At 42.1% G+C, this 25,108-nt stretch overlaps 1 protein-coding gene across 5 annotated transcripts in view; it reads left to right on the top strand.

Annotated features, from left to right (window-relative positions):
* Window positions 1–25,108, top strand: part of LOC122551801 (myc box-dependent-interacting protein 1-like) — a 156,329-nt gene that overhangs the window by 105,423 nt on the left and 25,798 nt on the right. For all 5 annotated transcript variants that reach the window (XM_043694269.1, XM_043694271.1, XM_043694270.1 and 2 more), the window contains 3 exons: window positions 923–998; window positions 2,753–2,808; window positions 19,466–19,607. In XM_043694269.1, coding sequence (XP_043550204.1) covers window positions 923–998; window positions 2,753–2,808; window positions 19,466–19,607 — 274 coding nt within the window. The remainder of the gene's footprint in view (window positions 1–922; window positions 999–2,752; window positions 2,809–19,465; window positions 19,608–25,108) is intronic.

Raw genomic sequence — 25,108 nt, 5'->3', positions numbered from 1 at the left:
GCAGAGGAAAATCACCTCTACCATGTATTCAAAAAGAATGGGTACCCAATGAACAGTCTGCCAATTTCTCAGCAACAAACCCAAACAAGCAGACAAAACGCGCCCAGAAACCCGAGCCACACTCCTCCTTCAAAGATATCTTGAAAAAGACTGCCAGACAACTCGGACCCCATTGCATCATGGTAGCCCACAAACCCACCAACACGCTAAAACAGCAGCTAATGAACTTGAAACTATAGACCATGAGCAAAACTAACGTCATTTACAAAATACTGTGCAAGGACTGTAGCAAACACTACATTGGACAAACAGGCCGAAAACTAGCCACCAGGCTACATGAACACCAACTAGCCACAAAAAGACATGACCTTCTCTTATTAGTATTCTCACATACGGATGAGGAAGGACACCACTTTGACTGGGACAATACATGCATCCTAGGACAAGCCAAACAGAGATACACACGAGAATTCCTAGAAGCATGGCATTCCAGTCGGAACTCTATCAACAAACAGAGTAAGACGCTATCTACCACCCCCTGAGAAAAGGAACAGGAAGTAATTTCACAGGAAATGACATCACCACCCAAAGAAACCCAAACATATAAATAGGAAGCAGGAAATTTCAGCATTGCTTTGCACGAGATCCACTGAAGATGTTACCAAGTAAGGTAACGAAACGTCGTGGAAATGAACCTTTTTCAGCTCAGCGAGCAAACCTACATCCAAAACTTTTTATGACATTTTAACTTGCATATGTGGACTTTCTCCACTTCCAACCATTACTATTTTAAGAAGTCATTGCATTCAAACACTTGAATTGTTGTAACAATCAAACTTTGCAATGATCTGTGATATTAATCCTGTTCTTAACTGCATACTACCTTGCTCTTGTTGAGTGTCTCTTTCTTTGCTTTTCACAGCCGTGTTGGTTTTTATGTGAACACATTCCAAAATATAGCTGGTCTGGAGGAAACGTTTCATAAAGAAATGAGCAAGGTATGTGATGATTAGTCGGCTTGATGTTTTAATTTCTAATGTTTGAAGAGCTTAGGTTCTGTCAACTTGGCGATCTAAAGCTCTGCCTGTGTTTTAAAGCGCATGAAGGCTTGTTTCCTTATCCTGTATTGCTGGTCCCAAAATAATAAAAATATGTTTTAAATTCCCATGCTTGCTCTCAAATTCTTCCATGTCATTCCCCCTTAACTCTCAACTCCATGAGCCCCATGACACACTGAAGCCTTCACTCAGTAATTCTCTGCTCTTGAGCATCCCTGATTTTAATTGTTTCACTATTGGCAGCTGTGCCTTCAGGTGCCAAGGCCCTGAGCTGAAGAATTCCCACCTTACACTGCATTGACCAGATTCTCCATTTTGAAGTTTTTGTTCATCTGACCAATATCTCCTCTTGTCTTGATGTTATTTTACTTAAAATTGCCCCAAGGGTCTTCAAGAGCAGTAATCTTTGTTCAATAATGCCATCACGAGAGTAGGATGGACTAGGTGCAGATGAAGTAATGGCCAGTTAATTTCAAGTGTGCTGATTGAAGGGATGAAAGAACAGTTTGAGATTCATAGAAAAGTTGTGTATGATCAGCCTTTAATGTAATAAGTATTGAGTAGATAGCAAAAACATGCAAGGTTAAAGGGAATGGTGGGGGAGTGGGGTGGGTTGGGTTGCACTTTCAAAGAGCTTAGAGGTGTCATGGATAGAATGGACTCCTTCATATGCTATGAATTCTAACATAGCATATCTATTCTGGAGTCTGGCAATATTGAAATCATGCAATGATTATGCAGTATCAAATTAAAATTGGAGACAAGAATGTGAATTGTATTTTTAATTAGTTATTGCTTTAGATTTTATCAAAATGTGTTTATTGGGAGAAGCTTTGTTTAGGATTGGTCTGGTTGGTTGGCATGAGCGAAATGGTTACACAAAAGCAAATTATCCCAATAGTTGACTACTTTGTTTTGTTTGATTAAATAGTGTTACCATTGCACAAACTTGACAGTTTGAATGTGACTGACAATTGTTCGATGACTTGTCTGGCCTTAGTGTGTGGAATAATACACTTAATTTTCTTGAACACAATTTCCATTGTAGATCCTAAGCTGTTAAAGTCATTGTAGCCACATTGCTGCAGAGAATTGCAAAACACAATCTGGTATTCTGTGATGCTCTCCTGCTATTGCTCAGATTCTGTGGCTGGTGTGTCCTTGTTTCCCTTCATTACCTTCTCTAGAGGACTGGTTTAAATTTGGTTTTATTTCTGGCATAGAGATGAAGCATTAAGCTCCATCACTCCATGTCAGTAATAGTAAAAGTCAGCATGGTCCCAGAGGACACAGGGCTGCTGTCTCACTTGAGAGAGACAACTGGTTTAACCTTAAAAGTCATCACACTAAAGGCAAGGGGAGCAATTAACAAGGTGGGAACTTCACAGTGACCTCAACCAGTACAGGTATTCAACCATGCTATTGTCTGCATTGGAAACCAGCCACCTGAACTAACTGCCATGAGTAATTTTTACTGACTTAATCTCTCCCCCAGCTAAGCATTTCTCCCTTGTGCTTATCTAGCTTCCTATTTACTCATCCAAGTTGTTTCTGTCAATCACTGCAGGTAGCGTAGAGTTGCATATTCCAGTGACACTTGTGGCAAAGAAACATTTGTTTCCTTGTTAGCTGTATCATCCCCCATGTGATGTTCTCCATCCTGATGACTCATTCCTTTTTTCTTTCCTTCACAGCTGAACCAAAATCTTGGATCCGTGATGAACCAATTGGAGCTGCAATACGTGGACAGGTTCGTCTAATCAAGGGTGCACTAAGGAGATGTGAAGTTGCTTTTAAGAGTATTTCCTTTATTTGCTTTGAGGATTTCTTTTGAATATTTTTACTTTGATCTTGTGAAAATATGAACAATATGGTCTCTTGCCTCCATTGCTAAACTTGCCTTTGGATTTGATTTCTGGTCTGCACAGAGATAGCTAACCTCAGACTCAAGTGTTCTGCATTAGGAATGGCGTTGTCAATCCTGCTTAGAAAAATAGTAGACTTGTATTTTCATAGTATCTTTCAGGGCACTTTTGGTAAAGTACTCATGAAATATAATTAACATGGCACCCAAATTATGTATAATAATCTGCCACACACCAATGTAATGATGGCCTGAAGGATGTGAGGCATAAAGTTTGGCTGGGACGCCAATGCAAAACTGCCCTGCTCTCTGAAATGGTGCAATGACCACTATAGGCAGGGCTGCACTTTGCTATTTTTCACCTGTAAGACTGGCTTTAAACTCTTTTATGAATATTGTAGTAATATAGTACAATTTTGTTTTTGCATTGTGGTTTGCAGTAGACCCTTAAAGCTGCTTGATCGGATATTTGTGTCTGCCAACACTTGGCAATTTTTATTGTCTGTTTGAGGGGCAGTAAGGGAAAATACACTCATAGCTAGTAGCATTGCATGACTGCACTGGAAAACCTGACAGCACGGAGTCCTAGGTAAAAACAAGGACTGCAGATGCTGGAAACCAGAGTCTAGATTCGAGTGGTGCTGGAAAAGCACAGCACGTCAGGCAGCATCCGAGGAGCAGGAAAATCGATGTTTTGGGCAAAAGCCCTTCATCAGGAATAGAAGCAGGGTGCCTGCAGGGTGGAGAGATAAATAAGGGAAGTTGGGGGTGGGGAGAAAGTAGCATAGAGTAAAATAGGTGAACGGGGGTGGGGATGGAGTTGATTAGGTCAGAGTGGGGTGGAGATGAAGGTGAGATGACCTGGGGGTTGCAGTGGGAGAGAGACAACAAGTCCACACTGACCTTTTGAAGAGTAACCCACTCAAACCTATTTCCCTTTAATGCACCTAACCCTATTGGCAATTTAGCATGGCCAATTCACCTTTGGATGGTGGGAGAAAACCGGAGCACCCGGAGGAAACCCACACAGACACTGGGAGAATGTGCAAACTCCATACAGACAGTCACCCAAGGCAGGAATCGAACCCAGGTCCCTGGTGCTGTGAAGCAGCAGTGCTAACCACTGAATTGCTGTGCTGCCCTTAAAGGCCAGCCTTTGTTGTCCATGTCTGATTGCCCTTGCAGTTGAAGGTAAGCTACTGCCTTGAATTGTTGCTGTTCTTGGTGTGTATGTGAGCGCACATGTTGATGAGGACTGATTTCTAGGATTCTGATCCATCAACAGTGAAAGCCAGTGGCTTGTTTATAAGACAGTGGGGCGGGAATCAGAGAACTTGAAGGTGGTAGTGCTTCTGTGCATTTGCTGCCTTTGGCTTTCTAGGTGTAAGTCATAGATTTGGAAGACGCTGTCTTCGGTATCTTGATGAATTACTCCCATGCATTAATAGATGTATTGCCGGTGTGGTGGTTGGAAAAGCTAGCATTTAAAGTGGTGAATGGTGTGGCAAGCTTCATACAGGAGGATGCTCAACATATCGAGTGCTGCTTCCATCAGGCCAGTGTCTTATACCACACTTGTGCTTTGTAGGTGATGGGCATTAGTGGGAAGAAGAGAGGTGGGTGAAATTGGCTGGGCACTTGAGGGAAGTAGACTGCTGAGCTAAGGAATTTGAGCAGTTGGAGGGCACTGAGTGGATTGCTGTGCAGAAAGCCAGCATGGACTTGATGGATTACTGAGCTGTGGTGGCAAATGTCTGTTGAACCCTGTTGATCCATTTTAGAGTGCTGTAGAATTATTGTGCTAAATTACTCTGATTGTAGATATGAAGCTTACAATGCTTGTAACCTCAATGGTTTAGATTTAACTGTGTTTCTTGACAGAGAAAAATGTATCTACAATAAGATTTTTAAAAATATGTAGCACTGCTGATGCTGGAAACATAAGTTGCTGGAGGATCTCAGAGGGTCTGGCAGCACCTGTTGGAGAAAGAAACAAAGTTAAGATTTACACTCTACTGACTCTTCCTCAGAACTGGATAGCGGCGAGGAAAAGGTGGTGTTTATATGTTGAAGTTGGGATGGGAACAGAGTAAATTGTAGATGGAGACAACTCAGGGAAAGCTAGACAAAGATAATGGTAGGGAGGGAAACAAGCTGATAATGAGGACCATAAGGAGGTGAAAATGGATTGGCTGTGCCCCCATTAAGGCCCCACCTCCTCCCAAAACCCCAGGTCTTTTCCTACCTGATGAAGGGTGTATGCCCGAAACGTTGATTCTCCTCCTTGGATGCTGCCTGACCTGCTGTGCTTTTCCAGCATCACACTCTTGACTCTGATCTCCAGCATCGGCAGTCCTCACTTTCTCCTAGTTGATTCCTACCTGTTATCAATTCTGAAGAAAGATCATTGAATCCGATATGTTAACTCTGCTTTCTTTCCACAGATGCTGCCAGACCTGACTTATTCCAGTAACTTGATTTTGTATCATCTATGATGTGTTCGGTGTGGTGCAGATTTGCTTTGCATATTTTGGTTTCCTCTGTACACATAAGCACAATTGTGTTGATTTCATGCATTTGCTTTAAATAATTTGGGCAGCATGGTGGCTCAGTGGTTAGCACTGCTGCCTCACACCACCAGGGACCTGGGTTCAATTCCTACCTCAGTCAACTGTCCATGTGGATAGATAGGTTACTTAGTGTGGAAACAGGCCCTTCGGCCCAACAAGTCCACGCCGACCCGCAACCCACCCAGACCCATTCCCCTACATGGGCAATTTAGCGTGGCCAGTTCACCCAACCTGCACATTTTTGGATTGTGGGAGGAAACCGGAGCACCTGGAGGAAACCCATGCAGACACTGGGAGAATGTGCAAACTCCACACGGAGAGTCGCCTGAGGGAATTGAACCCAGGTCTCTAGTGCTGTGAGGCAGCAGTGCTAACCACTGTGACACCGTGCCGTCCATGAGTATTAACATTGAATTTTAACATTCTCCCCATGTCTGCGTGGGTTTCCTCTGGGTTCTCTGGTTTCCTCCCACAGTTCAAACATGTGCAGGTCAGGTGACTTGGCCATGCTAAAGTGCCCGTAGTGTTAGGCGCATTAGTCAGGGGTAAATGTCGGGGAATGGGTCTGGGTCGGTTGCTCCTCGGAGGGTCGGTGTGGACTTGCCAGACTGGAGGAAATCTAATCTAATCTAATCTAATTTGGGTTGTACAGAGAACTCCACTATTTATCAGGAATTGATTCTGGCTTCTCAAAGACCTCTCGTGGGCAAATGAAATCATTTGAACCAGTCTAGCTGCTAGTTGACCTGTGCCTTTGCTTTGTACAGTCTGAATGGAAACTTGTGACCATGTTTAACCTTTAAAAGAGTAGAAGCACTTGAGCTGACCCACACTTGCATGATGTGGTTTTATGCTCCAGTCCTTGCACGTATCTTCTAATACTGATTGTATTGTGGGAGATTTACTTTTGGTTGAAATTATTTGTGGTCAGTAACATGCTGTGAACCAATTATGGTGCAGTATGGTGATTGGTAGTTGTTGTAACACATTACATGTTTTTTATAAGATGTACAGGATTACTTCAGAGTTCCTTCTAAGAGAGATTGTATCATTGCTTTTAATGCTGTAGAGATGTGTGGCTTGTAATCCATGTTTATGATTTTTGTTAAGCTAAAACCTTTTGAAAAAAGTTTCATTTTCTCTGTTGCTGCAAAAATCCAAATTTTACTTATTACCAACCCCTCCAAAGGAAGTTGAGCAGAACGTGTTAGTTGTTGAAAAACTTAGTCACTTTCTTGGTAACTTCGCTGTGCAGTTAGTCGATGCTTGATTGCTTAATAGTTAATTGTGAAGGGAATTATTTTGGTTCCAAAAGAGACTGAATGATGTCTTGGTGAGGCTTGGGTTAACATAGCAATCCAGTGAAAGGAGACAAAAAGAAAACTTGTCCTTGTTACAATTCAATTGGGAAGAGTACATTGATAATAGAACCCCACTTTTTCACAAACTGTTCCAAATTTGTAACAATCCAATTAAACTATGAAGATGGTTAATTTATCTGCCTGACTGCTGCTTGGGACCAAATTCACACTGGGTTTTATGATTAACAGTAAAGTAACTGTTTATTATAACAGTTACTTTAACAAATGGCCAACAAGAAATGGTTTATTCATTATGTACAAATTAAGTTAATACCTTTTGTAAAACCCTAAATATAGGCTCCCATTTACAAATAAAACAGACCAAAGCAGAGCTTGACACAAGTGTTTTTAGATTAGATTACTTTTAGATTAGATTACTTTTAGATTAGATTACTTTTAGATTAGATTACTATTTAGCATGGCCAATTCACCTGACCCGCATATCTTTGTGACTGTGGGAGGAAACCGGAGCACCCGGAGGAAACCCACGCAGACACGGGGAGAATGTGCAAACTCCACACCAGACAGTTGCCTGAGGCGGGAATTGAACCTGGGTCTTGATCAACCACTGTGCCACCGTGCCGCCCACAATGTGTTCTGAACAATGTTCTCTCCAGGCTACTTGCGTGTGAGCAGCCACTTGACTATTCCACACATGGCCATCCTGTCATGGCACACAGCTCAATGGCATTGATCTCCAGTCTAGAAGCCGGGCACAGGCCTCGGTTGTCCACAAAACCAATCGGAAATTTAGAAGGAACTCTGGTTACAGGTGGGAAAATATTTATGATGGGTGACTTAGAGAACAAATTCTGTAGTTAGAATCCAGACTACAACGTGGGACGAGTTTTTTGTTCCTCAGTTCTCTTGGCTTGTTTCAAGATGATGACACAGAGCAGATGTTTGATTCAATAGGTGATCAGGTGGGCCCAGATCTGCTCTGTTACTTTGTCATGTTTTGGCTTTTTGACTCAGGCGGTGGCAGATGTTTCTTGTTAGTAGTCTTTTAGATGTCTGAGTACACATCTCAGGTCTCTGATAATTTGTAGCTGGACCAGATCTAAGGCTGTTGTCATGCAATTTTCCCTCAACTCAAAGACTCTTGGTATCAAGCTGTCTCAAAAAATAACTACTTGCTCCAAAATGTAACACGTGCACCTAAAGTACACATAACATAATACCACTTGATCTTCAAATTTCAAAAACTTTCTTGATGCTTTTAGCAGTACAGCAGTCCAACTTACTTTCTTTCCAATTATGGTACAAAAAGTGAGTGGTCTCTTGAATGCTGAGAATACAGTGAACAGGAACATCTGAGGGACACAGTGATCATATGGGAAAGAAGTACTCATATCTTGGTGTAACAGTCTGGTTGTTTTGGGAGGAGAGGGAAATGCATACCTAACATTATCATAAATCAAAGCATTCTCAACGAGCTGCTATGTTAACATTAAACAGTTAAGTCAACTTCCTTCTGTTCACAGAAGGGGAAACAAGGCACTTAATGATGCTGCACATGGAATCAGCTTCTGGCTAATTCTACAGAGTGGCTTTCTGCCTTCTGTCTTTTAAGGCCTCCAAAGAACACTTTAAGGAAAGTGAACCAAAGAACTGCAGATGCTGAAGATCAGAAACAATAGAAATTACTGGAATGACTTACAGACAGTGTCTGTAGAGAGAAAGCAGAGTTAATGTTTTGGGTCAAGTGATGCTCCTTCAGAATGTTCTGAAGAAGGGTCATTGGGCTCAATGTCAACTCCACTTTCTCCTAACTTTAAGGAACATAGTATGTAAAAAGGAGAAAAGGTGCATCACTTCAATAAGATGTTATCTTTTCTGGAATCCATTTTAACAATTGATCATTTCAAAGCTACCTCTGAATTGATTCTTAATCCTCTCAGGAATGTGTTTTATTAAGTTATCTTTGCATAATATAGTCAGTCGATCTTCTATTTATTACCTTATCAACCAATTGAACTGTAATCTTTCATGGCTAATTTCATTTTTCTTACTTCTTTGACCAAGCATATCTCATGTATAACATTTGAATACTAAAAGCTGAAGACAAACCATGCTATCTGGCCACACTTCAAACTGGGTTTTTTGTCTGAAAAGAAACCTGTTGCTCCAAGATGCAAAGAAGCTTGATCTTGATTTTTTTCTTTTTTAACCCAATTTATTGACTGTACAAGACTATTCTAGCATTTATTGTTCTGTTAATATCTGGTATGTGGCAAATTGTAATCCACCATTTGCTCTCAAATTTTACAGATTTCACAAATCCACTTTTTTATAATTGGTTCAAATATTTTATGCTGGTCATATTTACCTCTGGTCATCAAGCAAGATTTGAATTTCTGTAAGCTAACTTAGTCTATTTCTAGGCAGAAGTCAAATGTTTTTTTTCAGGCAGACTCCACTTTTGCATAGAGCACAGTATGACTGTGTTCCAGTTTCCTCCGACAGTTCAACGGTTTGGCTATCCAAACAAGTTGTGTCTGCATGATCTAGTATGAAAGCTACCACAGAAGTATGCACTGAAAAGGGAGTCCTGTCATAGCTGGAAGGAGGAGAAAGATGCTCCAGGCAGTGCTATTTGGTTCCCTTTGGGACTTGAAGCCCTAGGACATTGAGAAGGCACCAGAACGTGACTTGTTGTGTGGAGAGGGTAATGGCTCAGAAGCCTTGTGAACCATTTTTTTAGATCTGTGCACAGATAGGCTAGAGTTTGGAAAAAATTCATGATAAATTGGTGAAGCTAATTGGACATGCAAGGGCTAGAATTGTGCTTTGGAGGGATCCACTCTCTGGAAAAGAGATTAAACCATTGAGGAAAATGTACTGGAGAAACTCAGGATAGCACCATCTGTGGGAAGAGGTGTGAAGAGACGCCTTCTTTGAAAGTATTTGGAGAGGCGGATTAGACTGTTACCTTCACCATGGGTACTGCTAGACGTAAGTTTTTTCACTTTTTGTTTGAGTCATCGGAGAGGTGAACATTAATTGAGGCAATTTGAGTTGATTTTTAAGAAAATTCAGAAGCCAAATCTTTTGGTAGAAGAATTGCCTAGAGAAGGAGAAGGTGTTCATATTAAATGTTGTAACTCATGGATCATTGTTTGGGTCAGTTGCTAAGAAATCTGTGGGATCTGTCCTGCTAGCATCTCATTTAATGTGTTGTGTATTCAACCATGGTTTTCTTAATTTGCATTCACTTTATGAATTCTAAATGGTAGAAGGCAAACAGTACCGTTTGCTTTACTATTCTGACTAAAGTAACATTTGCTTTTGGTGTTTAAATCCATGGGATATTGTGAACTTGCCTTCTCTCATTTCACCTAGTTCGAAACAATTTATTGGTTCTGAATTACTTGTAACAAAAAACAGAAGGGCATATCTGGAATTGCTGCAGAAGGTTCTTCTCCAAATATCTGGGACCAGGTGTGGACCATTTAACCTTTTGAACCAGTGTTGTCCTCAACATTGGGCAGACCAAACGTAAACAAAGGGAACGTTTCACCAACCATCTCAGCGAGGCCCGCAGGGGCCGACCTGACCACCTAGTTACCGCCTATTTAAATTCACCTTCCCACTCCCTTTCCGACGTGACTATCCTTGGACGCCTCCATTGCCACAATGAATCCGATCATAAATTGGAGGAATAACACCCCATCTCCCACCTTAGCAGCCTAAAGTGAGTTTTCCAATTTCAAATAACCACCTTTCCCATTCCCTGACTCCCTTCTCAGCCCCACCTTCTCCCTTCCATTCCTCTCATCAACCTTTCCTTCTCGCCGCCAACCGAATTCATTCCTCCCATTGACCAACCAAATTGTACCCTCTATCTGTCTTCACCTATCCCCACCTCACCACCCTCCCCGCCCCCCCCCCCCCACCCCCGGTCCTGAAGAAGAGTTGCATCCAGAATGTTGACTTTTTCCACCTGATGCTGCTTGGCTTGCCGTGTTCTTCCAGCGTGTTGCTTGTCTACCTTGGATTCTAGCATCTGCAGTTTTTTTTGTCTCTAATTCAGTTTAAATTGTGGCTGATGTCTGCTTCCATTTCATTTACCCACTCTTGTACACACTTTTAAGAAACCTCTTTTGATCACAAGTTTTGAATTTTAATTGTTTCCGCAACCATTGAGGAGCAGAGTTTAATTTCAAAATCCTCTGGAAAGTAAACTATTTCATTCCTGAATAAATCCTGCAAAGGAAGGCCAGGAAACTGAGAGAAACTTGAGCATGAAAGTAAGTTAGCAAGAAACATCATAGCTTCAATAGGCATGTGGAAAGGAAAATATTAACTAAAGCAAATTTTGGCAGTTTGCAGTCAGACAGGAACATTTATAATGAGTAATTATAAGATGGTAGAGAAACTAAATATACTGTCTTCAAAGAGAATTAAATAGAATCCGCTAGAAATGGGAATATCAAGGGACGAAGAATGAGGAATAGATTGTAAAGAAAAATAAAAAAAAAATTAAAAAAATAATAAAAAGTAAGTACATGAGAGATTGGTGAGACTTAAAGTTTGATTAAATCCCATGGGTCAGTTATGTGGTGTCTCTTTGGATTTTCAGAAGAATTTTGATTAGGCCTTGAGTAAGCAAAGTTAGAATGAACAATGGTCATATGTTAGCATGGATTGGAAATGGGTTAACAGTGAGAAAACGGTCATTCTTGGGTTGACTGACTGACTAATGAGATGCTCCAAGGATCAATGCTTGGGACCCCAGCTGTTTGCAATTTTTAACAATGATTTGGACGTCGGGACTAAAGTTGGTGATGAATTGAGAGGGTGTGAACACTTATTAGATTAGATTTCCTACAGTGTGGAAACAGGCCCTTCGGCCCAACAAGTCTGCACCGACCCTCCGAAGGATAACCCATTCCCCTATATTTACCCTTGACTAATGCACCTAACACTGTGGACAATTTAGCATGAAAAATGTGTTGCTGGAAAAGTGCAGCAGGTCAGGCAGCATCCAAGGAGCAGGAGAATCGATGTTTCGGCTTATGCCTGTAATGTCGATTCTCCCACTCCTTGGATGCGGCCTGACCTGCTGCGCTTTTCCAGCAACACATTTTTCATCTCTAATCTCCAGCATCTCCAGTCCTTACTTTCTCCTGGGCAATTTAGCGTTGCTGGAAAAGTGCAGCAGGTCAGGCAGCATCCAAGGAGCAGGAGAATCGATGTTTCGGCTTATGCCTGTAATGTCGATTCTCCCACTCCTTGGATGCGGCCTGACCTGTTGCGCTTTTCCAGCAACACATTTTTCATCTCTAATCTCCAGCATCTCCAGCCCTTACTTTCTCCTGGGCAATTTAGCATGGCCAATTCATCTAACCTGCATATCTTTGGATTGTGGGAGGAAACCAGAGCACCCGGAGGCAACCCATGCAGACACGAGGAGAATGTGCAAACTCCACACAGATAGTCGCCCGAGGCTGGAATCGAACCCGGGACCCTGTTGCTGTGAGGCAGGGGCAGCCACTGCTGCCCCTGTCAGGTGGATTTAGACTTGTTTAATAATTAACTATTAACATAACAGATCGGACATAATGTGGAAAAACAAGTAGTATCAAATGCTAAATTGGGAACTGTTGCATAGTGGGACTTGGGTGGTCTTTTCATAATAAAAGCTAATATCAATGTGTAGCTGGAAATTAGGCTAATGGTATGGTACTCTTTACTGCAAGATTATTTCAGTACAGAAGGAATGTTGTCTTGTTGCAATTGTGTAAGCATGGTGAAACAGCATGTAGAGTGTGGTACATAGTTTGTTTCGATTTGTCAGGAAGAATGTAATTCCTCTGTGAAAAATACAATGAAGGTAAACCAAACTGATGGTTGGGATTGAGGAGAGGTTTGTGTATCTGGGTCTTTATTCCCTAGGGTTTAGAATGTGAGAGTGGTGTTTTCACCTAAAGTATAAAAACTGCTTGCACACCTTGACAAGGTGGATGTAAAAGGATGTTACTGATTGGCACAATTGAGAATGAGGAGAGAGAGAGATTGGGAAAGAGTAGGTCATGGAGGACTGATGAGTAATTTGACCAATTAGGGTATTGAATCTTCACAATTCTCTGCCCGAATGGTGTGGAGGCTCAGTTGCAGGGGAACATTTTGCAGAGCTATGAGAAAAGTGCAAGGAAATGACAGAGGGGTAGACGGTCAGCTATAGTCTAGCTGGATGGTGGATCAGGCGTTTGGAGCCAAATGCCCCCAACCTATGCAGGCTTTCTGCACATGTATTTTAATGCACAAGTCAAATCTTGCTGTTAATAAGATTGCACAACTCTGCTTGAAATGTTGGAGAGATGTGTTGGGAAGGCTCAAAGTATTCGATAGAATGCAATATTGTTTCTGAAAATATTTGGAAAATTCACTGGTATTCACCAGGTACTTCCATACTGTCTCCTTTCCTGCCTCCCGAAGATTTGCAAGGAGCAAGTCTGTGAAAGTGAAGAAAGCCAGTCACCAGTCTGCTCGAAGATTGGGCTGAAGATTGTGATGCTTTAGTAGGAGTTCGCTGACTGGTGTGGATTAATGGTTTCTTTTTCTAGAGTAGAAATCTTGATGGATGTGTTAAATTTGCTGTGATTCCTTTAAGCATTTCCTTGTATATATTTTAATGTAAAGTTCTGGGGGGAAGCAACAGTCACTTTTCAACTGGCCCATGTCTGTGTAGTAACATGTTTCCCCTCAATGTTAGCTGTGGCTGTGACAACGCACCTTAACTTCAAGTTGATGTTGATTTTGAGTACTATTTTGGAGATATGGCCATATGTTCTGGGCTGACCCTCTCGTGCAGTACTTGGAGGCTTGTTTTAGATGCAGTCTTTCATATGAAATGATGGACCAAGTCTCTCGGATGAATGCAAACAATTCTACGACAGAATTTTAAAGAGCAGGGAAATTTATTCCAAGTCTCTTTGTCATTGCTTGTTTCTCAGTCAAAAGCACAAGAATAAATTACCTGGTCATTTTCACATTGTTTGAGAAATTGCTGGACAAGTTGCCATATAAATGCAGAAATCGCAAGCAGATGGATTCTAATCCGGACAAATACAAGGTGATGCATTTTGGAAGATCAAATTCAGGTGCAAACGAAACATAAATGGCACAACCCTTGGGAGCATTGACAGAGGGTTCTGGGAGTACAGATCCACAGATGCCTGAAAGTGGCAACTCGGGTGGATAGAACATAGAACATTACAGTGCAGTACAGGCCCTTCGGCCCTCTGTTGCGCCAACCTGTCATACCAATCTGAAGCCCATCTAACCGACACTATTCCATGTAAGTCACCTCTCAACCTTCTTCTCTCTAACGAAAACAGCCTCCAGTCCCTCAGCCTTTCCTCGTAAGACCTTCCCTCCTGCACACACTGGACAAAAACTGACCCATCTATAGTACTTGTACTATAGTGTTCCCTGTCAATATTTGGAAAGTTGAAGTCCCCCATGACAATTAGCTTGTGTCTCTCACTCCTATCGAGAATCATCTTTGCTATCCTTTCTGTACATCTCTGGAACTATTCGGAGGCCTATAGAAAACTCCCAACAGGGTGACCTCTCCTTTCCTGTTTCTAACTTCAGCCCATACTACCTCAGTTAATGAATCCCCAAACATCCTTTTTGCAACTGTAATTACTGTCATGACCAACAATGCCACACCTCCCCCTCTTTTACCATATTCTCTGTTCTTACTGAAACATCTAAATCCTGGAACCTGCAACAGCCATTCCTGTCCCTGCTCTATACATGTCTCTGAAATGGCCATAACTTCAAAGTCCTGGATACCAACCCATGCTGCAAGTTCACCCACCTTATTCCAGATGCTCCTGGCGTTGAAGTAGATACACTTCAAACCAACTTCTTGCTTGCCGGTGCCATCTTGCGTCCCTGAACCTTGATTTCGGACCTCCCTACTCTAACCTTTTCTATACTTGAACTACAATTTTGGTTCCCATCCCTCTGCTGGATTAGTTTAAACACACCCCAATAGCCTTAGAGAATTTCCCCCCCAGGATATTGGTACCCCTCTGGTTCAGATGAAGACCATCCAGCTTGGAGAGGTCCCACCTACCCCAGAAAGAGCCCCAATTATCCAAGAATCCAAACCCTTCCTCCTGCACCATCCCTGTTGCCACGTGTTCAACTCCTCTCGCTCCCTATTCCTTGCCTCACTAGCATGTGGCACGGGCAACAAACCAGAGACGACAACTATGTTCGTCCTAGCTCCCTGAATTTCTGCCTTAAATTCCCATCTCTCTTCCTACCTATGTCATTGGTGCCCATGTGGACCACGACTTGGGACTGCTCCACCTCCCCCTTAAGGATCCCAAAAACGCAATCAGAGACATCACGAACCCTGGCACCTGGGAGGCAACACACCAACCATGAGTCTCTCTCATCCCCACAGAACCTCCTATCTGTCCCCCTAACTCTGGAGTCCCCAATGACTACTCTGGTCCTCTTACCCCTTCCCTTCTGAGCAGCAGGGACAGACTCTGTGCCGGAGCCCTGTACCCCACTGCTTTCCTCTGGTAAATTGTTCCCCCCAACAGTATCCAAAACGGTATACGTATTGTTGAGGGGAATGGCCACAGGGGATCCCTGCACTGCCAGCCAGTTCCCTTTCTGTCCCCTAACTGTAACCCATTTGCCTTTTTCTTGTACCTTAAGAGTGACTACCTCCCTGTAACTCCTCTCAATAACCCCCTCTGCCTCCTGAATGATCCGAAGTTCATCCGGCTCCAGCTCCAGTTCCCTAAAGCGGTTTTCGAGGAGCTGGAGTTGGGTGCATTTCCCGCAAATGTAGTCAGCAGGGACACTAGTGCTGACCCTTACCTCCCACATTCTGCAGGAGGAACATTCAACTGCCCTAACCTCCATTCCCACTATTCTAAATTCCCAAAGAGACTGATGAAAAATAAGGAATAAAAGAATACTCATTACCTTATCAATCTGGCGCACAGGTCCTTTTGTTTGGTTACAGGAGGATGGGTGGGAGACACTACCCGAGTAGTGTTTTGGGTAACGCAACCACGCAAATATGACTTCCCAGAAGTCCTTTGCTCTTCCCTTGCACCTCTCGGCAAATGGAGGCCCGACTCCCGAGGTAAGTCCCTTTTAATGCGGGAAAACTCACCCTTCCCGGCCGCCCTCGTTTCACCTCTTTTTCTCGCCTCTGATAAGGTGGTCAAGGAGGTATACAGCACACTTGCCTTTGTTGGCCAGGGTATCAAAAATGAAAGTTGGCAAGTTGTATTCAGCTATATGAAACTTTAGGCCACACTTGAAATTTACATGCAGTTCTGTTGCCACACTATCGGAAGGACATGGATGTTTTGGAGAGGGTGCAAAGAAGGTTTACCAGGATGTTGCCTGGTCTGGATGGTTTTAGTTATAAGGGATGATTGGATAAACTGGGTTTGTTTTCACTGGGAAAAGAGCCAACCTGATAGAGGTCTACAAACTTGAGGCTTTGATAGGGTGGGCAGGTTTTTTCTGGAGTGGAAAGGTCAATTACAAGAAGGCACAGAGTCAAGGTGGTATGGGGGAGGAGGGGGCAAAGAGATTTTAGGGGAGAAGTGTGGGGATACTTTTTCAGTGGGGTGGGTGCCTGGCACACTGCCAGTGGAGGTGGTGGAAACAGGCATGTTAGCAATGTATCTTGATAGACACAGGGACACAGGAACTGGGCAGGGGTGCGGGGGGGGGGGGGGGTGCGAACAGTAAGATAGAAACTTCATTTGGGCAGTAAGTAGCAGATCTATATGAGATTAGGGATTGGTGTTGGCTTTGTGGGTCAAAAGGCCTGTTCCTGCGCTACATTATATTACACAGCAGCTACACTACTTTAGCTGTCAAACAGGGACTTCCTGTGGCTGTACAGTGGCATGTAACAAATTCTTACTGTGTAATAAGATAACAAATCATCAGTGATTTATCTCTGTTGTCAAACCGCTTTAATCTACTGAAAATGTTGACCCAAGCTAACAGATTTTGTGGTCCTGTGCACTGAACCTGCAATGTCCTTGACATTGCATTCACAAATCTTTTAAGTGCATCAGGATTTGACTTGTTCTGGTTTCAATCTGGATGTTGCCAGAATTGTTCCTAACTCACCTGGGTGACTATCCACCTAAGCAATGGTGTGTGAACTGTTTTTATTGATTTCATTTGGGATTTATGGACAAGTCCCTCTATAGAGACTGCTTCAGAGTAGCGTGCTCTCTCTCTCTCCTCCTCAACACCACCAAGCTTGGTCCCCCTTTCAATATTTTAGTTTAGCTCATGATCAGTAGATGAGCAGATAAACACATCCTTAACGACAATCCTGTTCTATTGTCATTGTAGGAGTTCGCTGTGTGCAATTGCTGTTATTTCTATATTACAGCAGTGAATATCTCCTGAAAGTGTATTGAATAGATATAATATGCCTTGGAGCATTTTGATGTGAGAAGTGCGATTAAACATGTGCTTCCTTCCACCTTAGTGCTTCAGGCTACGATTAGAGAAGTGCACATATATCTTAGATTTGTGGGATAGGAGAAATTTATACATATGGAGAGCCCAGACCAGTGAGGGATTTGAAAATCACGGTAAGAATTTCTAAATTCAGCCTGCCAGACCGGGAGGCAATACATAATCAATAAATACAGGGATGAGGGGTGAATGGAACTTGGTAAATCAGGTTTTGATACCCTCCAATTTAGAGGCTAGATGATGAGATTAGTGGAAGTTCTGGATGCCTAATTCTTAATCAACTTGATTTTTTTCAAATATCTGGCTGCTACCCACATTGGCACTTTTCTAGCAGAAGTTCTGTTACATTCATTAGGGATAGTCACTTATGGTGAGTGGCTGCTATTAAGAAAAATGTCTCTGATTGGGTTTAGTGACTTCCGCTGCCCAGTTTAAAAGGCATTAAGAATGTCGTCTTAACTCCTGTATGAGAAACAGTTGAATTAGACTTTAATTTTGGACCTGGTTTTTCAAGAGACTGTGCATCATCTTATGTTTGGGCTTTGAAGTGGTCTTGTAATCGTACAATGGCTGTGATAAAGAGTTAGGACTGGTCGCATTTACTAAAATAGATCCCTTTAAACTGATAGAATTGAAGACCCTGTTTTGGTCTTGTCCCTCTTCTGAAGGTTGCCTTTCGCAACCCACCACACCCTCCTTTGCGTACCTCCAGCTCTGACCTCTTGCATATTGTCGGTTCTTTGTGCCTTCAAAGTAGTCTCGAAGCTCTGAAGTGCTTTCCATTAATTTCCCTACCTTACTACCTCATTTCAAATGTGGCTCAGTGGATGGTGCTCTTGACTCTGAAGATGTGGCTGTAGGGATTTCAATATAAAATTTGCAATGCCTAAACAGTAATTGCTCAGTACTGCACTGCAGCTGAACATGTGATATTAATCCTCCCTCTAAACTCTTAGGTGCATGTAAAAGGTTCTCCAAACCACATTCTTTGGAGTACATGGGGAATTCTCCTCTGTCCTGGCCAATAGTTGTTTCCCATCCTACATCACTGAAATAGCTTGTCTGTTGCTATCAAATTGTCATTTGTTGGAGCATAGAATTTGGCTGCTGTTTTTGGCAAAAAAAAATTACTTTGTTGAAGTGCTAGGTGTCTTTACATTTCTCAAGACTAGATTAAGTGAAGATTTTTGGCAATCAAATGGGCATCCTTTTCCTTGCCTTTGTCAATTTTAGTCTTGATGTGCATTCTTAGGAAGCACCTTGGTGAGATTTCTATTAGAAAAGCATGTTGCTGTTTGATTTGGACCCTAGGTATTTTCATAGTGTTGGCAGGAAAGATGAACTGACCATCTCTACCTTAATATCTGTCTTGCAAAATAGCATATTCACCAGTGCAGAACTCTGGTCAGTACTGCACTGGAGCATCAGCTGAGCAACTTCACTCTAAGTGTAATTACGTTGTCATTCTGTTTGAAAATTCTAAGCACTTGTGAGTAAGGCATGGCTCTCATGTGCTTGGTTACTTATTCTAACTACTTGTGTGACTTGATGTCAGATTGAGATTTCCAAGATCTCAAAAAAATGAGGTACTGCATTAAAGGTGGTCACTTCCACATAAGTGAGTAAATTAGTGCTTACTACATATGAAAAGTAACATTACGCCAGTCCTACTGGACCACATGGCTGCGCTCTCATTGGGGAGAGAGAGACTTGTGGTGGTTTAACCTGAGGGTCACCATGCCTCAGGTAAGAGGAGAGGTTGAACAGCAGAGTCCTTCATAGTAACCTCAGCTGGTGTGGGAATTGAACCCATGCTGGTGTCTCTGATGTAAATCTGCCGTCCAGGCAATTGTGGTAACTGACCCCAACCAATGCGCACACAATTGAAGATAAGAAATAGAACTCACTACTACATGGAATAGTTGAAAGAAATAGTCAAATTGTAAGAGAAACTAATGAAGGGAAAGTCACTAGATGGGTATATTGATGTCCTGAAAATCATGAAAATTGTTGTTTTTTTTTAGGAGGAATATCCCATGAAACACTACCGAACACTACATTATGAAGTTTAATCAATTTAATCAATCATTTTCATGAGTTTTGTTATTCCAACAGAGCCTCAGTGAAAGTTGAGAAGTCTGCATCACCACCAGTGGATGAGTCTCCCCCGAGCAGTCCCGTGACAAAGGATGACAATCATGTAGCTTCAACTTCTCCCACACCACATGTTCCTTCTATACCAAAGTCACCGTCCCAGGTAATGTAGTTCATCATTTGTCTTTTTGGTAGCAAGCTGCCCTTTGACCTACATTCTTCAATCAAATAATGTTATTTATCCTTTGTGCATTTACATTCTCATCTCATTCCATGAGGACATTCTCCCATGGATCTGTGTACTTGTGTGGTCATCACCCCCACCCCCCTCCGATCTTTTTTCTCTAATTCAGGTTTCAGTGGATTGCACAGTCTCCCTCAGTAGCTTGGGGATTTCTAATGTAGTGCTATTCATGCTTTTGTGTTATCTGTGGGAGATCTGTCCCCCGGTAACAAGGATAGGAAGTAAACTCAGGATATATATTAGTGTTTGCGAATAGTTCTCGAATACTGCAGCTTGGAATGGTTTGCCATAACCATGTGAAAGCCCACCTGACCATGGTATACTTTATGGAGCATATGGTTTAAACTGGTCAGTGCACATCCAATTGCTGTTTCCTCCATTCTTTAGTTGTTTGCTGATTGTACACTAAGTAAAAACAGTTACCAGGTTTTCTGTTGTGAATATGCTGTCAATTTATTCTAAGCCACATGTTGGGAATTGTGTTCTCCTGATGAGACTGTTTAAAATTGAGAAGCTGACTGAAATGTTCTTCGATTTTATTCCATTTTATCTGTGCATAGCATGATAAACTAATGCTCCACTGAATGATGCAAGTAGACTCTCAAATCAGCCTACCCAAAAAAACTGATGGTGTTACAGCAACTTCAATTAAAATTTTAAGGCAACTTAGCTGGACAATTTAGCAAGGTGCTGCACAGGCATGGTGTGGTTCAAGAGTAGTCAACAGACTTTGCTATTTCAAGTGCCACTCCGTCCCACATTCAGTGGCCTGCACCACCTGACTCTCAAATCTGAAATCTGGCATGCTCTCTCCTAAGTGACTGAATAGTAGGTCCCAGTAGCTAAAGTGGTCTATAATTTGGTGGAATATCACAAATGTGAATAACAACCCTATGATGTTGTCAGAACTTTGTTTAAAGTAGTCAGTGTAGTGGTGAATGACATCTCCAATGTTGAAATGCGAACTTACTGAAGTTGGGATTTTGGGAATGATGGATCAGAAGCATTTGCTGGTGAAGATGAGCTTCCATCTTGTAAATTGCAAATGAGCACCAGTTACACTGGGTGAGGCTCTGGTCATTTTAAATGGGTTTTGAGTCTAAGCTGGCTGCAGTTTTGCACCCTCATATTAGAAGTATAACTAACTGATTAGGTTTTCTTTTCATTCATGGGATGAGAGCATCACTGTCTAGGCCAGCATTTATTGTCCATCTCTAATTACCCAGAGGGCAATTCAGAGTCAACCACATTGCTGTGGGTCTGGAGTCACATGTCGGCCAGACCAGGTAAGGATGGCAATTTCTGTCCATAAAGGATATTAGAGAACCACATGGGTTTTTTCTGATAAACAGTGATGGATTCATGGCCAATATTAGACTTTTAATTCCAGATTTTTTTATTGAATTCAAATTCCCCATCTGCCGTGGAAAAATTTGAACCCGGGTCCCCAGAAAATTACCTGGGTCTCTAGATTAATAGTCCATTATCTCTAGATGACAAACCCAATGCTATTGGTGTTTGATTTCATAGTAGTACTGCATAGATGAATTTGCTCTCTTCAGTTAAGAATGGCTAGTATTCATTTGACCAAATGAATCAAGTTGTATGTATTTCTCTCCCCTACTCCACGAGTGCAGAAAAAGGCACTGGCGTTGGAAGCAGTCCAGAGAAACTTCACTGTTGAATCTGGGCTTCCAGAAACTGTTCGAGACAGAGTAGGTTGAGTCTGTATTTGGGAATCTTGTTGAAACACTTTAGGGGTCTTTGATGGGGTAGGTATGGAAAGATTGTTTCCCTTTTTGGGTCAGAGGACATAATCTGAGTAAGAGGTTGCCAAATTGGGACAAAGGTGAAATGATGCTTTTTCCTTTGGGTAGTGAATCTGTGGAACTCTTTTGCCACAGAGGACTGTCAAGCTTGGATCATATTTAAGGCTGAGAGAGGCAAATCCCAAAGGGAATGAAGAATTAAAGGTAGAAGACAGTAAAGTGGAGTTAAAGATAATCAGATATGCTGTCATCAAATGGTGGAGCAGACTCGATAGAATGAAATTTGTTTGCTCCTATATCTTATGATCTCATACACCATCGTATTGTCTAGCCATTCATTTTAATCATTTGATGTTCAGAACTGCTTCATGGCCTTCCTCGAAGGTTTGTCCCCTCTTATTCTAGACATCCCAGCTACTTGTACCTCCAGATGGTATGGACAATACAGAATCCAAATGCCCATAATTACACCTTCACTGCAGTAGTGGAAAGCTTATTCCTGGAGTTGAAAATCTGCCCTCAGTTTCCTCAACGTTCAGTCACAGTACTGGCCTTTACAGACCTGTGTTGTTTTCTCTGATGTGAGATCCTTTTGTTGTTTGGAGTTATCGAATGAGGTCAGACCAGCCTTGAGCTTTCAGCCACAGGCAATAAGTTGATCTGTACAAGTATAATACAATACCGGCCTGTCTCAGGAAAAGGGGATTAGTGAGATTGATGTGTGTATGTATTGGATTAACTCCATTCTGAAAATTAAGTATGCTCCTGCCCCTCCTGTAGTGACTAATCAGTTTATGCATCATATACCTCCCACTGTGACTAGGTGTAATGGGAGTTGGAGTCTTGTTTCTTCCTGCCCCAAGTGATTGCCACTTCTGCCTATTAAAACAATTAGACCTTATTTTAATATTTACTGCTAACTAGTGAAATACTGTGTAAATGTGCCATTTTAAAAACAAATGGACTTGATTTTCATGTTTTTATGACCTACCTATAAAAGCGTTTCACATGCTTAAACTTGGACAGTTTACAAGATCTGAAAGAACAAACTGTGAACGGTGACTGATGTTTGAAAGGAGATTACTGATTCTTAAGTGCCTTGTTGGTTTGATAACTAGTCATACCTCACTTGTGTGAATTGGCCATTGCGTAAAATTATATTTCCCATAAATTCCTGCTCCTACACTGTTGCCTAATACTGTATGACTATGGGACCTATTTCAGTAATATACATAGCCCAATCTGGCTCCAGTTACTGAATCTAAGGCCAGCTGTTTGGGGTTCCCTCTTACTTAAAAAGTGTTAATGCCATATGATCAATTTTAGTCTCCATCCATTCACTGCCTAGAACTTAACCTTGGACAATGGGTGTATTATCATATCAGAAGTGAACAATATTCAAATTCAAATTTTGACTGACTAAATATTCTTTGAAATGTTGCTACTGTGCAGAAGATTCTGAAGTGCGTGCGCTTTCTGTTGTCCCTTGTTTCATCTGAGGCTTCAGTAAGACTGCTTCCTTTTGCAGTTACATTTTATCAGCAGTGCAAAACGATCTCTGTTTAGATCAAAGTGCACTTAAATAGTACACAGGTACAGGTATAGGCCAGTTGTGCCTGCACCATCATTCGATATGATCATGGCTGATTTATCCAACTCAGTCCCTTGTTCCTGAGTGAAGACATTTCTTCTCATCAATCCTAAATGGCCTACCACGTTTTCCTTAGACTGTGACCCTGGGCTTTGGACTCCACCACCTTTAGGAATCTTGCATATAATTCTGTTAAAATTTTAATGGGTTTCTCAGACACCTCTCATGCACACCCACTATTTGTTGTCTGTTCTTCTTCAGTAAAACTTGCATGTGACACATACTAGTCCAACATGCTTTCTGAACCTCAACAGTGCTCCAGTATAACCAGTACATTCATTTCCAAGTCCTACTGTACTGGGTTTTCCCTTTGGATAAGTACAGTTCCTGACGTTCATGAATACTGACACCAGTGTACCAGAAGCTAGGATCCATTTCTGCCAATCTGAGCTATTCCTTCATTTCACCAATTGTGTCCTCAACCAATTGGCACGTGGCTTAGGTAGTAATTCAAAGATGATTATACCTGAGGTTCTGTTCTACAATTTAGTGATTAGCTCTGTTTAAGCAGAATTTAGATTAGATTAGATTACTTAGATTAGATTACTCAGTGTGGAAACAGGCCCTTCGGGCCAACAAGTCCACACCGACCCGCCACCCACCCAGACCCATTCCCCTACATTTACCCCTTCACCTAACACTACAGGCAATTTAGCATGGCCAATTCACCTAACCACATTTTTGGACTGTGGGAGGAAACCGGAGCACCCGGAGGAAACCCACGCAGACACTGGGAGAATGTGCAAACTCCACACGGTCAGTCGCCTGAGGCGGGAATTGAACCCGGGTCTCTGGCGCTGTGAGGCAGCAGTGCTAACCACTGTGCCACCGTGCCGCCCACGGAAACCGGCCCTTCGGCCCAACAAGTCCACACCGACCCGCCACCCATCCAGACCCCAAGTTCTTTCCAAGTTATACCAATGTTATTGATAGCCGCATGGACTGTGCCAACTGGATCACCACTTTCCCTGATGAAGGGCTTATGCCTGAAACTTTGATTCTGTTGCTCCTCAGATGCTACCTGACCCATGCTTTTCCAGCACTACACTCTTGACTCCGATCTCCAGCATCTGCAGTCCTTATTTTCTCCTGGATCATCACCTTCCCAATAAGAATAGAGTGTGGGGTGCTAGAAAAGCACAGGTCGGGCAGTCTCATTCCTGATGAATAGCTTATGCTCAAATTTTCCTGCTCCTCGGATGCTGCCTGACCTGTGGTTTTCCAGTACCATACACTCTACTCTGATCTCCAGCATCTGCAGTCCTGACTTTTTCCCACATTCCCAATAAGTTCCAGTCAAGCCCTGATGAGATGACCTGAATCCTACCACTGAGAAGACCACAAAACCTTGTGCCATGCTTGTGATTGTACAGAAGTGCCTCTACATTTCCTTATCTAGTCCTCTACCCTCTGTAGCTATGATATGATGCATATTTCTCCATTGTCTCTATGCTAAGTGATCCATATTACTGAATTATGTTTAACTAGTTTTGTAAAATTCATCGTTCTTTACCATAACTTTACTGTTGATTAAATACTGATAACATTTAGAAATGAATTATATGTCAGGACTTGGTCAATCAACCTCGCAGACTTCTACCATGTCCCTTTTTTGTTTCTTGTATTGTGTTTGAAACTCTGCATGAGCTGGCTCCTAACAGAAGTGGTGTGCAGCAAAAAGATTGGAAGCACAACTGTGTAGCACCTTCACCCAGTTTTTCAAACTTCCACACTTAGCAAATTCCCAACCGTCCACTCTGCTGCCTGTACACTCCAGTCCCTGTGTTTATTACTGCTTGTGTCTTTGATCTGCTATTATACAAGAGCTGGCTTTAACTAGCTCTCTAACTACACTACAATGGGTTTCAGTGGAGAGCTTCCTTGTCTAAAGCCTAAAGAAACTTAAGATTTTAATTTTAACTCAAACAACAAATCATATTAGCACTACTTTTAAAGCATGATTATGCCTTAAAGTTCCCAAACTTATTAAACTCCCAAAC

Source organism: Chiloscyllium plagiosum, chromosome 7 (genome assembly GCF_004010195.1).
Source record: "Chiloscyllium plagiosum isolate BGI_BamShark_2017 chromosome 7, ASM401019v2, whole genome shotgun sequence".
NCBI classification, from domain to species: domain Eukaryota; kingdom Metazoa; phylum Chordata; class Chondrichthyes; order Orectolobiformes; family Hemiscylliidae; genus Chiloscyllium; species Chiloscyllium plagiosum.
The sequence above is the reverse complement of the archived record's forward strand: the minus strand, read 5'-3'. Positions and strand labels throughout refer to the sequence as shown.